Raw genomic sequence first — 16,475 nt, 5'->3', positions numbered from 1 at the left:
ATGTAAGACTGTTATTGTTATTTTTGAGGAGAAATGCATTAAATTTGTGTTAACAAACTCAGAATGTAAAGTTGGTCCAGATGTAAATTATTTTTTCTTCCAAGGGTTTTGAAAATATATCTTTCTTTTTGCATACGACACTTCTGTGTTATCTTAAAAGATAACACAGAAGAACACAGAAAAAAAAGAATCTTATTTTTATTTTTGCAGAACATAAATATTTTCCTCTGCGCTCTGAAATACTGTGTCTTATTCCTGTAAGACAATAGTTTTATTTTTCTAATATCTAATTGTGTGTGTCTGTAATTAATACAGTTAATACATCCAACATTAATCGTGTTGTACAATACAATTACTTTATTTCAATTAAGCTGTTTCTGGGCGTCTCCTTGTACCACTAATTTATTCCCGGTGGAGGTTTACTTGAGCAGCACTAGGACCAAGAGGACACGGGCGCACTTGACAACAGGGGGTGGCGAGGTTTCACTACGCTTGGAATTTGTGCAAAGTTCTTGTTAACTCTGTTTTTATCTGCAGCGGTAAACATTGTGTTGATCAATTTGTCTAAGATTTAAAAACTTTTTAAAAGGAAAAAAAAGTTGAACCGGCCCTGAATTGCTGCGTCTATGTCGTCTCCCTCTCTTCCCCTCTGATCTTCCTGAAAACACCTGCGTGAGTCAGGTAACTCACAGATGAAGAGGGAAGTACTTGGCAACTAAACGGTGAAAAGGTAAGGCCTACACTTCAGAGCTAAGCTGATTTACGCTCGTGTATACTGTGACCAGGACTGTTATCGATCTAATAGACACAGCACGCGAGTTGTTAATCTTTCTCAGTGTCATTGCGTGGGGTTCAATCCAATCTGACCTGTGTCCGGACACGTTTAGATCACAGAGTAATTCATGTGGACAGGTCCACCCTCTCCCCTTCCTGCTTCACCAGAAAGCATTACCAGCGTTTTTATTTACTTTGACAGTAGTAATATCGGACTGATAGATCTGTTAATGTTACCCACAAAATAGACCAACTGGGCCGGTGTTTATTATCTGATAAGCCGAGTTTTAATGCTGGAAATTTACTGATGTTGAACGGGACACACCCATGCAATGCAGCAGGCCTGCAATGTAGAGAAAATGAATGACAGCGTTGGTCTATATGTAGTCCTCTTTTGCAGCTGTCAGCTTCTTTTCGTCCTTGATCATGTGTGTTTAATAACTGACGAGGGAAACACCAGGACTTGGTCAGATACTGCATCCATTCAATAATTCTTAATAATCAAGTCATGAATATCAAAGTGGAGATGCAATAATTCAATAATTCCCCCTTATACTAAATTTAGTCGCCTGCCCTCTAAGGCAGACTACATTAAATTACATTTTTTCTTTCACCACAATAATATTTTTTAATTGATTAGGCACTAAAAACGTAGTTGGCAGCCCACCACCATTATCTAATGACTGTGCCTGCTAGAAACTATATTTAATATAGATATTGAGTCCATTAAATAAGTATCAGTTGATCCTTACAGCATGAATGAGCCGTTCAGAGTGTAATGCTGTGAAACAGGATGTGCGTTAGGGCTGGGTAATTGTCTCTGAAGTCATTAATGTGAAACAATACTTAAGAAAAACACTGAGAAATGTATGAAAAATAACTTATATATCAATTTTAACTGGTTTTCCAGTAAAATAAACAATGTTTAGCTGTTGTGCATTATGTAAAGATGTGTTTAGTTTATTTTTTTTCTTTGTTTGTTATTTTTTTAATTGGTTAGCATGCTCCACTAACTGTTGTGGGCAACTATACATGATAAATAACAGCTAAAGTGGGGGAAAAAACACTTGAAGTGAGACTAGTGAATAATAAACAATATTAAAGTGGTATAAATGCTACTGAAATTTTTGATTGCACTATTAATAATCACTTCTGTAGTAATTAAAAAAAAATGCCACAATGAAAAATGATTACTACTTAAGCTATAAAACCTATTAAATAAGGTAAGTGATATTAAATAGATTTCTAAATAAGCAAGGCTAAATTTAGTCTCATACCAGCAAAAATATATCTCAATACTTTTTGACAGGGATATGGTTTTGTGTCACACTGCTATTACAAAAAGAGTACACGTTTGCTTTAAATGTAAAATGCTGTTTGTTAAGTCACTGTTCATCCCATCACATCAGCAAAGTGTCCTGAAGTGTACACTCATATGCTTCTCCACCTTTTATAAAATGGATGTATCATATCAAAGATTAAATCATAGATTAGAGTTTGAATTAATCCACTCTTCTAGGCCAGAAAATGAAATCATGCAAAAACAGTTACAAATATTATTTACTATATATGTATGTTTTTTTTTTTTTAAAACCTATTCAAATAGCCAAAAACATAAGGACTAATACATGATGAATGAATTGGCGCCAAACCAGTTAATCAGTAGGTAGCTATCATTGGTCGATATCAACTATTTTCTGATTCACTGGTATCAGTATTCATAACAGCCGATAAGTGAAAACTAAAAAAAAGTAAATAAGAGACAAGAAAATGATCTTAAACCTTGTTGTACGTGTTGACATTTCATATTGTCCATCAGAGGACACTCTACAACTTCCCCGTTAGCAACACAGATTTGAAATTCCACAAAACAACATACATAGTGTAATGAGCAAATAAATGACTACACATAACAAATGTTAGGAAAATTATGCTTTGTCTTTCTTTAAAAATTGGTCTGATAATGATCAGAATAATAAAATAAATCGCCAAATATTGGTATCGGCCTTACAAATCCTGTATCAGTCAGGCTCTAAACTGAATGCTTTTGTTTTCATGTATTAGTCTTAAATGGCCATGTTGCAGTATTGTTTGTTCAGTGACTATAGTTTTCTGTTAGGTGGTTACTCTGCAGCATAATGAAACTTTAATTTCAGTGTTATTATCATGATTAATTAAAATGATGCATGGCTTTTACTAAGGTGCTGTAGGTGCATAAACACTACAAATGGCTCATTTTAGCCAGTTGGTAGGTGGTTGCTAGACAACGTGATGAGGTCATAGTATCTGATACAGCTAAAAGCCTTCAGGGGCTGAATAACTACCAGTATGTCAGTTTTGGTTGCTCAACTCTTGATTGTATAAAGGTTTGTGCGCAAACAAACAAACACAGATATTTGTACATTAGTGTAACGTAAAACTGCAGTTTGTTTTTTTTTCCCCTTTCTAAATTTCAGTTACTCGTGAAATGTAAATTTCAGTAATCTGTAGTCTAAACATCTTTATTTTTCTGGTTATTTTGCAGACTTCCCAAGGTTTCAAACATTTGAATCTTTAAATATTTGTGTTTGAGTTCAGTCATTTATTTCTGGTTTAAATAACTAAGTATACAATTACCTCCTCTAAGAAGTTTTGCCTTCGTGGTAATAGTTATATTGCTGAGTAAATTCCCAATACTGTTGTTTGTTTTGGTTTTATTGATTTTGGCTTTATTTTATATTATTTATTAAGAACTGTTTTCATTATTAATACCTTGTAAAAAGTGAATTAACCTCCTAGGACCTGGTGTCCACATATGTGGACATCACATTTTGGGTTATTTAGTCCAAAATACTCAATTTTGCTCTACAAGGTTCTGATATCCACTTACGAGGACATTATACTGCTACTGTTCTATCAAACTTTTAAAAGAATATCCTCATATGTGGCTCTTATTTTTCTTAAAAACAAAAAAAGGTAAACAAAACAAAACTGGTAATTCTTTGTTTTTACATTCATCAGGCCCCATAATGCCCAAATATCAAAGAGAAATTAAAAATGCATGGAAGAGTTTGGGTCTTAGGAGGTTAATTGTCTTTAAAGTAATATGCCCCTGTCATATTTAATTTGTAAATACTAAGCTAACATGCGTCAGCAGATTTTAGGACCACCTTTAACGGCATTAACTTAAAGTAAACACATTGTCTTCAACTTTATCACCTCTCACATCCTTCAGTCTGCAAGTATTTGTTCATGCACAGCTTGCTTAAGATCCCACCATGACATTTCAATCAGGCTAAGGTCTGGACTTTGACTGGGCCACCGCAGCGCCTTCATTCTTTGCGTTTTCAGCCATTCTGTTCAAGATTTGCCGCTGTGCTTAGGATCATTGTCCCGTTGCATGACCCAGTTTCAGCCGCGCTTTAGCTGTCAAACAGTCGGCTTCATATTTGACTCTAGAATATTTTGTTATACAGAGGAGTTGATAGTCAACTCAATACCTGCAGTGTCCAGGTCCTGCGCCTGGAAAAACAAGCATTCAGGTCCACTTTGGTTTTGCTTTCCAAAAGACGTTGTTCCAGAAGTCTTGTGATTTGTTCAGATGCAAATTTGCAAACCTAAGCTTTGCGGCCATGTTTTGTTTCTGTTTGTTTTTTTTAAAGAAGAGGCTTACTCCTGGCAGCACTTTCAAACAAGCCATTTAACATTTTAACGGAGACCTGTGGAGTTTGAGGTTTAAGTCGTGGGTTTTTGCAGTTGTTTTTTTTTTTAAACATTGCATAGTCCCCGTTTGGAATGAATTTGCTGAAACGTGCACTCCTCTTAAATTGGCAGCTGTCTTGATTGTTTTCAACTTGTGATTGAAAATTGATGGACTTAAGAATGTTTGGAAATGGCCTTATAACCCTTCCCACACTGATGGCATAGCACTTTATTGCTACTTATGGTGAACTTAGGCTGTGAGCTGCTGCTTTGGCATTTTGAACAATTTGTTGGTAAATAAATAGCGACTTGGTGTAATACGTCATGCGTTTCTTGGTCATCTGAGGTTCTATTTATCTCATTTTAAGACCTATTAAGGACCAGATGATACGTAAAACCTTACATTTGAACTTACTTTTTCCCCTGATTGTATATGAAAGTGTTCAAAAGTTGCTTTAATAATTAGAGAGATGTCTGTCTGGTGTGCTTAAATATACAGATAGGTGACAAAATTAAAGCAAACTCTAACATAAAATGTGTTAGCACACAATCACATGCTCAGAGAAATGCTTCATTGTGTTTTGGGATGGTTTCTAATGGAACACCAAGATTTTTTTCTATCTGCCGTTTTGATGATGTTGGTTGGGATCGCTTAGTGACACCTCCCACTGATGTCCCCAGATCTCCCACTGGGTTGAGATCTGGGGACAGTGAATATCACAGTATTTACATAATTTGCATTCTCATCAATCAATGCAGTATTCTGCTATAGACTACGGGGTAACTGTCATCCAGTTAGAGATCATTCCCTACCATTCCAAGGACAGAAATATTTCATCATAGGATACAGATGAGCACTTTGAGTAACAGTGTGTTGATTTGCTGAGACCTTTGGATTCTAACCATTCCAGCAAACATAACAGAGCCACCGAGTGCCCTCTCTACAGGTGTCAAGGCATCATATCTTTTAAATTTGTAAGCCATCTGTATGAATGTGGCTTTACAAAGAACATTTTCCCGATTTACACCAGTACAACCTAAAAATTGCTACTTACAGGTGTAGAGCTTAAGTAGATGATGTCTGCTATTTTTAAGGGATATTTTGAGTAGGATGTCATTATTTGGACATGCTTGTGAACATTCGATTACGGCTTTAGTTCATAATCATCTGCACAGGTCACGCTTATGTACGGCTATTACAGAGGAGCAGTCTGCGGCTATGGTTTTCATTCTGGAAATTTGGAGCCAACAATAGCATCATTTTTTCAGTTATGTGTGTTTTTGGGGGTTTTTTTTCCTGTGGTTAAAGAGTAAGGTTCACAAATGTTGTTGTTTGGCAGGAAAGTAATTTAAAATGCATTTTATTCTGTAGGTGTTCCTGGTGTTATTGTGAGATGTTTATCTGATTCTAATTTATAAACGCTCTTTATTCTGTTTGATTCTGTGACCATTACAAAGATCTTTTGTGCCACTTTTTTATCTCCATCCTTCCTTCTCTTGGGTTAATGTTTGTCATGTTAAGACATGTGTGGAACTACCAATGAACTCTTTGTTTTCCTGTAACCTGTTTTGCACCACACCTGACGTTTTCTTTTAACCTGTTCTCCTACTTTCTCATGCAAAATGTAGCCTCAGCGCCTTTTTTTTTTTTTTTTTTTTTTTTTTAAGAGTATAGCGTCTGAAACCGGTTCATGGACACAGCAAGATAACACTCAAACTGTCATTTTAACCTTTTGTTCTGGAACTGGTAATGGTTTGTTTTCTTGACATGGCCCATCTCGTGTGATACGTGTGGTGCTCTAATAGATATGGACTCTTGAGCCCGTTCTTACCCTGGAAAATCAAAATCAGCTTTATTGGCCACTCGTACACATACTAGAAATTAAGCTTAATGTACTTAACAGAATAGACAGACAATACAGACAGAAGCACCATGACGCAGGCAATAACAATGTGATAATATTAGAAACTTGGTCACAAATTGAAAAAACAAATTCAGATACTGTGATCTAAATCATTTCCTACAGAGGAGGTAAATTTCTGGAGGAGTGGTGGGGTAGATGGCATCTGCTTGTGTAAACTGAAAAGCCTCCCCCCCCCCCCCCCCCCCCCCCCCCCCCCCCCCCCCCCCCCCCCCCGCAGGTTGTTTTGCAGGTATGTGTTCCAGTCGGGGTATATGCGGTGACAACGGCCGTCCCAACAGATCCCCTAGCTCAAGGAGCTCTGGTTCAGGCGCCCACTATGCTCTGTGTGCCCTTGGAGTGGGCGTCATTGCCCTTGGCATTGTCATGATTGTTTGGACTGTGATACCTGGAGGGGATTCAGGTGCCTCTCCAAAACCATCAGGCAACTCCACAGGACCTAATAACAACGGTGGTGGTAATAATTCAGCCACAAAGACCCCAACAGTGGCCATGGTGCTTGTTGGAGTTGGGGCAATGATGCTGATCTTGGCCATTGGCCTTGGTTTAAAGAGCAAGAAGAGAGCTCGGGATAGAAGGAGTGAGCCTGTGACCACAGGAGTCCCCTTTATGACTCCGATACCAGAGGAGCCTCAGCCGTAAGTGATAACGTTTGGTTCTATTTTTATTCCTAGATCATTTATAAATGTTAGGATTTATAAATGATATGATAATTCCTTGAGTTAGCAATCAGGTGTGAAAAGGTGTTGTACCGATGTTGTCTGTCTATATGTGTTTGTTCTGCAATAGCCTAGGGTGTATCCCGTCTTTCTGTTTGGAAAGGATCCACTGCAAGTAAACTGCAAATTATGTAACGTCAGGGACTAAGTAAACGTTTAGCATTTTATTTACCTCTATAATCCATCTAAAAAAAAAAATATTTAAAAATGCATTTTTATTTTATTCAACAAGAGAAATGTGAAAAAATATATCTTTTTTTATTAACCCTGGAGAACCCAAGAACCATTGTCTTCTTTGGAAAATTATGAACTACGCATTAAATGACTTGTATAAGTTCACTGAACACCAAAATATCCACTTTTTCAATATTAACCCTTTATTCCCTGATTTAGGATTTGGGTCAAATTTGACCCATTGGGCTTTAGGCATATCATTTTAAAAAAAATCACAATAACAAACACTGTCAATGTAAACTATTTTAAAGTTAGGTGAATAAATCAACCACACAGCTACATTTAACAAGGTTTTTTTTTCTTTTTTTGTTGCATGTCAGAACTGGATTCAGTTTGAAACAAAAGAACACGAGGCACAGTTTTCACAGTCACTGCATATCAGTTTTGAGGTCCTTGCACACAGTTCAATGATGGCAATGTTCCTTCTTGACAGGCCAATGGGCCTGTTTCCACAGTCGATCCTTTTTTACTTCTTCACTGGCCATTTCATTGTCTACAAAGTGAATGACAGAGAGTAGCTGGCTGAATCGGTTACGATTCATTATGTCTGCCACAGGCCCATAACAAACTTCGTTTTCCCACTACTGACGTACTCCAGACATTTGAACTAATCCCATCCTGAGATACAGTCCAAGAACTTGTTCTATCTCTTTTACTGAAGTGTAAACACATTTCCCGTGCTTTTGAATACTGTATTGATTGGTGTGCTCAACAATATTTTCCAACATATCAAGGGAAACAAAAGTGCCGAAAGTAAACCAGTGGCGTGTCTGTTGTGCCATCCTGGTACGACTCAACTTGTTCACCAAGAAAGTTCACATCAGGCAACTCAAAGCCTTTCTTTCGCCATTTATATGTTTTTGCGGCACGATTTGGCTCCATCTGTACGCTAGCAGTCTCAGCAAATGGCACATCTTCATCAATGGACGAGTGATTGGATGAGTCGCTGTCTTCGGCAGAGGATTCACCACCATCACTTTCATGCGGTTGATACAATTCATCAGAATCGCTGTCGCTGTCCAGCTCAGGGCCAAAGTCACTATCATCAGCTTCGAGTTGATCCAATACTTGTTGTGCAGTGAACTTTCTCTGGTGCTTTCCCTGCCCTGAAAAGGGAGCAGCCATACTCCCTGAAAAGATATATTTGCTTTATTAGTCTCTGACCCTGTACTACTTGGGTAACTTAGTAAAATGTATTATACAAATTAATTTATTTCGAGGCTTTTGTCAAATACAGGACTGTAACCATTCTCCATCTACAATGTCACTCAAAGAACCAAAGGGTCATTTTTGACCTGACAATTTCTAACCCATACACCCGGAGGGTCATTTTTGACCCATCGTTTTTTTAACTAGCTTAGAGTGGCTAATTTTTACAAAAAGAACATAAAACATTTTTCTAGGCATTCTAAGTTTCCAGCTCAACAAAACAGCATGCAGTCAGACATCTTCTAACTACCACTCTGGCTCATGTCAGTTCAATATGCATCCACTAGATGTCTCTATGCAGGGGTCAGAAGTGGCACTTTGGGATTTAGAAGATAAATTTAAAAAAAAAAAAATTTCTTTGTACATTTTGAGCAGCAGCAATTAACAGTGGCCAAATTTGACCCCATGGGTTCTCTAGGGTTAATAGGAGAGATTGTAAATTAAAGTTGTCTGTTATGTGTATCCAGAACATCTGTTCATCCTTTGAGTTTGTTGCCTTTTTTTACGCTGAAATGATTCACAGGTCACTATTTAAGTAGCTTAACACACAAAAAACCCTCTAAAGTTTGGCTCCTTTGAAACAAATGAATGAAACCTGAATTATTTCTAATGGCCAGCAGGTGGCAACTCATGTGATTTAAACAAAAACTGAGAAAAACAGAGAAAAACACCCTTTTACTACTTTGTTGAACTAATTAAAGACTATTGAGTTTGTTTTGTGGGCCTTTGCTGTTTCCTATAAATTTCTTGTAGCCACAACAAGAAGCTTCTTTCAGACAAAAAGTAACATTGACAATCTACTTTGGCTTAAACAGCAGACATGGGCACCGCTTACCTAGTCAATATACTAAGATATTAAGCAGATAAAACACAAAGCTAATAAACTTAAGAGTTTATGGGGACCAAAACAAAGCTGAAAAGGATGGACACAAATACAAATGAATGCCTGTATGGTGCCTTTTGAAAGTGTCAATCGGCAAAAGGTTGTTGACAGCTTTGACAGTTAAAAGGAGCCCCAAAAACACAGCGATGACAAACCAAAGTTGCCAAAAGAAGGCTTATAAAGTGTGTCATTTACAATGATTTGTCAGTGAGGGTCAAAACTTTTGTCTCTTTCCAGCGACCCAACTACGTACAACGTGCCAACCTATGAGGAAGTCGTCAGCAGCAGTGAGTACCCTGTGCGTCAGAGTAACCTTCGGCAGAGCACCTCTCACCTGCCGTCCTACGAGGACATCATAGCTGCGGTGGAAAACGAGGGAACAGAGCCCGCTAACAACACGACTGACGAAACCCCTGTTAATGATCAACCCGCAGCTGCCGAGCCTCCATCTGAACCCGCTGGCCTTACATCTAACCCCAGTATGCCAACCCGCAGTGCTAGTCGGGCCAGCCGCTTGCTCCGGCCCCTCCGAGTGAGAAGAATCAAATCTGACAAACTGCACCTGAAAGACTTCCGCCTTCAAATCCGCACCCCCACACAGAACCCAGTAACCATTGAACCCATCACTCCTCCTCCACAGTATGAAGATAAGATGCCTGAATTGAAGTAGGGCAAGTGTTCTACATCTATCTTAATGTGCGTTTCTAAAAAAAGGAAAAAATTAATGTAACACTTATGAATTTAGTGGATTTATCGTAACATTTCTGGAGAAAACGATGTGAAAGGTTTGTGTTAAGCAGGTAAATGCAGTAAGAACAAAGGGGCCACACATGCCTACTGCTGAAATTAGAATCTTGTTCTTTACCAAAAAGCTCTGAATTTGCATATTTATGCTATTTTAATTCATTATTAGGTATGTGTGAAAGGATCCGCTTTCAGAAATAAGTCTGTCGTTTCTAACAATCATGTTATCATTTATGTCAAACAGAGGATAGTCTTTCAATTTTATTTATTAGCCAGCTGTAACATGTTTTTCACCTTTCCAAGACTTAATGTTATTGCTGTGTCTTGATTCTGGTTTGCTTTGAAGTTTGGAGAAGTTGAAACTACATCCTACGATTTAACGCGATAATTATTATTATTTTTAAATCATGTTACGTTTAAGTATTCTAAACTTAGTATTTGAATAGAAAATTGTGTGTGTGTGTGTGTGTGTGTGTGTGTATTTTTTAAACTCCAAGTCTTAAAGTAACTTTATCCTTTAAGACAAATGTTAAGAAAGGAAAAAATATATATATGTTGGCACATAACCAGAAGAAAGGTTTTGGATATTCTGGTGATATATCATTTTTATTCATTGTCTCTTAAAGTGTTGAAATGTTTAGATCTCTAAGTATGTTGTATTATTTGTAAAAAGTGAAGAATACATTTTTTTTTTCTATTTTGTTTAAGTTCAACTTTATATTTTTGTTTCAAAATGTCCGTAAAACAAGCTCAGCCTGCATTTAATACATGTAATGTCGACATTTAGTAAATGTAGTTGCTTTTCTTAAAGTATGACGATCCAATGTTAGGATGCAGTTTAATTTTCCTACATTTGCTTGGTATACGTTTTGGGGGAAAAAATAACATGCCCGTACTGTAATTCGACTTTTGATTAATAAAATCGAATGGTGAATGTTTTGACCTGCTCTTTTCTAAAATGTGTCAACATGACCATCCCCCTGAATATTACTTTGTGCTTTTGCATCTTAAGTTTGGCACCCTCCAGTGTTTGAATTTGGTCATTTATTCATTTCACAGTTCATCATCTTTTTGCACCTCAGTTTGTTTTTGGTTTTTTTTTGTTTGTTTTTTTTGAAAGCAGGTAAGAGTCTAAAAGTAATTATAAGTGGAAATTTTTAAAATATTTGCTAATATGAGCTGAGGTGGGCAATATAAAATCATATTGAAAAAATATTACTTAAAAATAAAAGTTGTTATTTAAGTAAAAACAACTAAAATCAGGAAAAATGTAGGTATTATTGTAGGTGAGTGTTATAGCATTATTTAAGTTAAACTTTCACCCATACCAAAATGTAAGCATTAGCCTTCAATTAATTTGAACCCTAATTGTTTATTGATCATTTCTTTAAGACTTACTATTTTCTAGATGATTAAGTTAAATGGCTGATTTTGTTTTTGTTTCTTTGCTGTTTTGTAACAATTCTAGAAATTATTATTATTATTTATTTTATTTTTTTAAATGCCCAACGCAAGTACCCAGAGCCTAAACTGGCATCTTCAAATCAATGTTTTTTTAACCAATAAATTATTTATAAAGAAGAAAACTAAGTGAAATTATTGAAAGGAACTGCGGAATGTGAAAAGCCAGAACAATGACATATTTCATTTCTTTGTTTTTTTCATTTTGTCTTAAAGGGTGTAATTGTGAAATTAGCTGCTAATCACTGATTTGATTGTTTTATATCTGTTAAGCCATTTCAAGAGTTGTTATGGCTCCTTTGTCCACCCCCTGCAGCTCCCTGTGAGAAACAATATATGAACGCAAATATGGAAGTTTTCATTCATATTTACTAACATCTGTTGCTATTTGTTGTTGTATGTAGGTCAGAAGGTTGGTTGCTATATGTAGCTAACAAAAAAGGATTGCCTCATGTCAAAAATAAAAACAGCCTTTTTTTCTTTTTTAAAAAGAATCCATGTTTCCAATACATATTTTCTCCCTCCACGTGCGTTCCATTTTGTCTACAATAAAAACCACAAAATGTAAATTTTTATTATTGTAGTGCTTTCATTTAATTTCTTTTATTTATTTATGGTTTTATTGTATTCATGCTTGTCAATACATAATAATAATATTTGCCTCTATAAATAGAGGGGAAGTGTGAGATGACATATACATACTGTACTTTAAAGCTTTAACTCTGAAATAGAACTTCACATCAGCTTTTGAGATTGACCTTTTTTCATGGTGATGATGATGACATGATTATTCATGTTCAAAGCAGCTGCAACTGGCAATCATTACAAATGTGAATGGTTATGCTGACTTTGTGCATTCAGTCATTCAATTGCCTGGAAGTTGTATCTGTCACCAAGAACATCACCGTACAGGCCAGCAAGACACCACGGATGACGAAAGATGCAATGTTCAAAATTACTCTTTAAATCTGGCAACATGGTGCATAAAGGTACCAAAGCACCATCACTAGAGAATACAGGGTTTCTTCAATGACCCTATAAATACCAGACAAATGTGGCAGACTAAGACATCACAGACGATAAAGCTGCTCCTCCACCCTGTGAGAACAATACAACCTTTCTAAATGAGCTCAACAAATATCGTGGGAGGTTCAAGGCACTCAGCAACACACCCGTAAAGAAAAATGTTCCAGTTGCTGATGAGCAGTCTTGAAATAGCTGAAGTCCGGAAGACCTCGAAAGGAGTGAACATAAGAAAAGCAGCAGGCCCTGAAGACATACCTGGTTAGATGTTCAAGGAATGCAGCAACCAGCACACCTTCAATATGTCACTGGATCACAATGTCCTACTGTCTTGTTTCAAGACTGCTGCCATCATTGCAGTACCCTGAAAATCACTTGTTTAAATGATTTCTGCCCTGTAGCACCCACCTTAAAGGCAGCTGGTAAAGGACCACACTGTTTTCATTACAGTTTGCTTGCTACCCAAATCACTCTACAGAAGACGCCATCTTCTCTGTACTACATCTCAGCCAAGGTCAAGAAGACACCCAAGCAAATGGTGTTTGTGGACTTCATTTCATCGTTTAAGATCATCATTCAACAGCATGAACATGCTAAACTAGTTCCCATGGGCCTCAGCACCCTTATGTGTAAGACTTCCTCACCAAGAGACCTGACCAGACTGTAACTTCATCTCTTTGAGCACCAGCTCTCCTCAGGCCCGTGTTCTGAACCCCCTGCTAACCCATGATTGCTGTCCCAGATTCACATTGTAAAGTATGCTGACAACACAGTGGTAGCAGGCCTCATTCAAGATGACAACAACCAGGCCTACAGAGAGGAAGTGAACCAACTGAACCAGCATACACTACTTGGCTCTGAATGTCAAAAAAAGCCAAAAGGGGACTATCTTTGACTTTAGGAGGAGCCAGTATAGTCACATGCTATTTCTCATCACCAACAACACAGTGGAAATGATGAGCAGCATCAAGTTTCTGTGGATACAGATAACAGACACCCTGTTCTGCTCTCTTGTAAAGAGATCTCAGCAGTGCCTGCACTTTTTCCCACCGGTTGAGGAGAGCTCACCTCCCCCCTCGCATGCTCACCACTTTATATAGAAGCTCTATAGAGAACTTACTGACCGCATGCATGTCTGTGTGGTCAGGAGCCTGCAGTGCCTTAGACTGGAAGTCCCTGCAGAGAGTGGTGAGGACACTGGAAAAGATCACTGGGACTCCACTTCCCCACATTCAGGATGTTGCGCAAGAGCGCTGCCTGACCAGAGCAAACAAAGTCACACGTGACCACTCCCACCCCCACCATACACTTCCTGCTGGCCTCTGGGAAGAGACTCGCAGGATCCACAACAGAACAACTGGATTCTGCAGCTTCTTCAGCCAAACCACCAGGCTGCTCAACTTTCAGTAAGCTCCCCCACCACTATCATACACATGCACACACTCATACAGTTGTTCTCAAGACTATGTTCAACATATGTTTGCAAAATATAAATCTAATGTGCATTATATTTTTACAGATTTTTATTTCTATCTTATTCATTATTTCCTGTTAAATGAATGTGTCACAATGACCCATGTCAGAATCACCTGCCGTTTGAATTCTAAACTCATGAGAAGAGGTTAGTAACTTGTCAGGAATAAAGTGATTTCATGACTGATAAAGGCATAAAATGTGAACTTGATATCACTAAGGTCATTTCTAAAATAAACTACAATTTAACTAATAATAATCTATTAGGTAATAACAGGAAAGAAAAACAAACTTCTTCATTGCTGTTTTTAAATAGAATATAATCAGTAAACGGTCAACTGAGCACTCAAACTGACTGGGTTAAATATTGGCCATGCACTTTTATTTGTGGATTTATGATACTTCATTGAGACTCAAATCTGATTTCAAATGTTGCTGCAACATTTTAAATCAGATTTAAAATTAAACTTCAATTTTGGGTGAAGTGTTATCGCCGTCCTTATTTGCTCTTAGTATTGAACTGTTAGCTGAACTGATCAGATCCAATCCTCTCATACAAGGAATTAGAGATGAAACCAATACACAACATAAGCTGTCACTTTTCGCAGATAATATTCTGCCATTTTTAGAGAATCCGGTTACTTCGGTCCTGGCCCTTCTGAGCAACCTTAAAGATTATGGTACAGTGTCAGGTTATAAAATAAATACAAATAAATCTGAGGCGCTAATGATTGTTGGCAACTGGCCCACACAACTAGATCATCTTAAGTTTTTAATGAGAGTTTTTTCCTTTTTCTTTGTTTTATTAATGCTAAACTGTTATAGCAATTTTACTGCCAACTAAAAGAAAACAACCAAACATTAAACCTTTGACTGTTATGATTTTACAGAGACCGTTCTGGGGCTAAGGCTGCTTGCTACCGTAGCTGCTAGCATAACCCTACTCTTTCACCTGTTAGCATATTGTTAGCCACTGTGCTAATTTTTCTCCATTTGTCCTGGTGGCTTGGTAACTTAGAAAGTATACACATTTCTATCTGTCATTTAGAGCAGAGAAAACAGTTGTTAAGTGAGATTATGACTTCAAACTGAAAAAAAGTGCAAAAGTAAGAGTGATCCTCTGCGCTAATGACTTCACCATAAGCTTGGAGTCAAATGTTCCAGTTAAGATGATGAGACTGGAACTGGTGGGTTTAGGGATTTCCCTGCAGAATGTATAAATAAAGGCAAAGTTTGATCCTCTCTAGAGGGATCAAAATTTCTCTTCATCACAGACCAAGTCTCACAACCAGCAAAAGCAATCATTTGATGGGAGGGTGCTGGTGCTAAAGGAGCGTCTGCGACTTGGCAAATCTGCCAGTTCTAATATTTTTTTCCAGTTTGCACTATGCCTGATTACTGTGTGTTTAATAGAAATGTAAAGTACCATGTTTTATGTAAATTTTAGTCCGATTTTGTTTGAATATCAGATCCTATTTGATGATTCATCAGCTCAGAAATCCTGGAAATTGCAAAGGGTTCACGAACCCATGAACAACCACACTTTAACCCCTAAATTTAATTCATAATTAATATCTGTCTTTCATTTAGTCTTTCTGAAAACTTCTGAATTTAACTGGAAGAGGAAATTGATTTGTTGCTGATGTAAAATAACTAAAACTACACTGTGAAATTATCTATGAGAATTTCTGTTATAGTCTATTTAATTATTACACCATTAAACTGTAAAACTTAATAGCTTGTCTTGCTTGTTGACTAATAATTAAGTAACCTCAACTCGCACTCAGTTGGGCTTACTTAAGAGGGATAAGTCGCATTATGGTAACTGGGCTTAAGCAAAAGACCTCTAATTTTAAGCTAATACACTTCATACATGGTCATGTTTACAAATTTTACTATAAATAAAAACGATTTTACAAAGTGAGATCTCACTTTTTGTAGCGTTTCTGCGTCTCACCCCACCCCAAATACAGATGTAAAGTAGTGCAATTACATGTAAATCTTAGGTGTAATTTTTTTTTTACATTAGAACAATGCAAATTGTTAAATATAATGGAATCTACTCAGTTGAAATTGGCTTGATTGGTATAAATTCGGTTTAAACCAAGCACGTTTTGCTTAATGGTAAATTTAGATTTCAAATATTTCAGTTGCATTTTACTTACAATTGTTGCCTCGTGTTTTAATGAGGGTGCAAAATGACTTTTCTACTTTGTTTAGCTGTATTAAGAGTTGATCAACGACGTTTCACGCCTGTCGGGGTTCATGGTGCACGAGTTTCCATCATGGTAGCCTTTTGTTAGCTAAACCTTTAACACTTTTTTTGGCTGCACAAACACTGGAAACTGCATT

At 37.1% G+C, this 16,475-nt stretch overlaps 1 protein-coding gene across 1 annotated transcript; it reads left to right on the top strand.

Annotated features, from left to right (window-relative positions):
• Positions 1–360: 360 nt before the first annotated feature.
• Positions 361–11,842, top strand: tmem51b (transmembrane protein 51b). The gene is made up of 3 exons (XM_085160147.1): positions 361–730; positions 6,598–7,015; positions 9,660–11,842. The coding sequence occupies exons 2-3, from the start codon at positions 6,612–6,614 to the stop codon at positions 10,090–10,092; spliced, it is 837 nt and encodes a 278-aa protein (XP_085016273.1). The 5' UTR covers positions 361–730; positions 6,598–6,611; the 3' UTR covers positions 10,093–11,842.
• Positions 11,843–16,475: the final 4,633 nt, after the last annotated feature.

The sequence above is a fragment of the Neolamprologus multifasciatus genome, chromosome 5 (genome assembly GCF_963576455.1).
Source record: "Neolamprologus multifasciatus chromosome 5, fNeoMul1.2, whole genome shotgun sequence".
Lineage (NCBI taxonomy): Eukaryota > Metazoa > Chordata > Actinopteri > Cichliformes > Cichlidae > Neolamprologus > Neolamprologus multifasciatus.
This window is presented reverse-complemented; position numbering and strand designations above follow the sequence as displayed.

Bases quoted from the DNA above. Each gene is read 5' to 3' on its own strand.
- tmem51b (XM_085160147.1), top strand. From the start codon at position 6,612: ATGTGTTCCAGTCGGGGTATATGCGGTGACAACGGCCGTCCCAACAGA. The intron at 7,016-9,659 runs GTAAGTGATAAC...GTCTCTTTCCAG, and splicing joins ATACCAGAGGAGCCTCAGCC to CGACCCAACTACGTACAACG.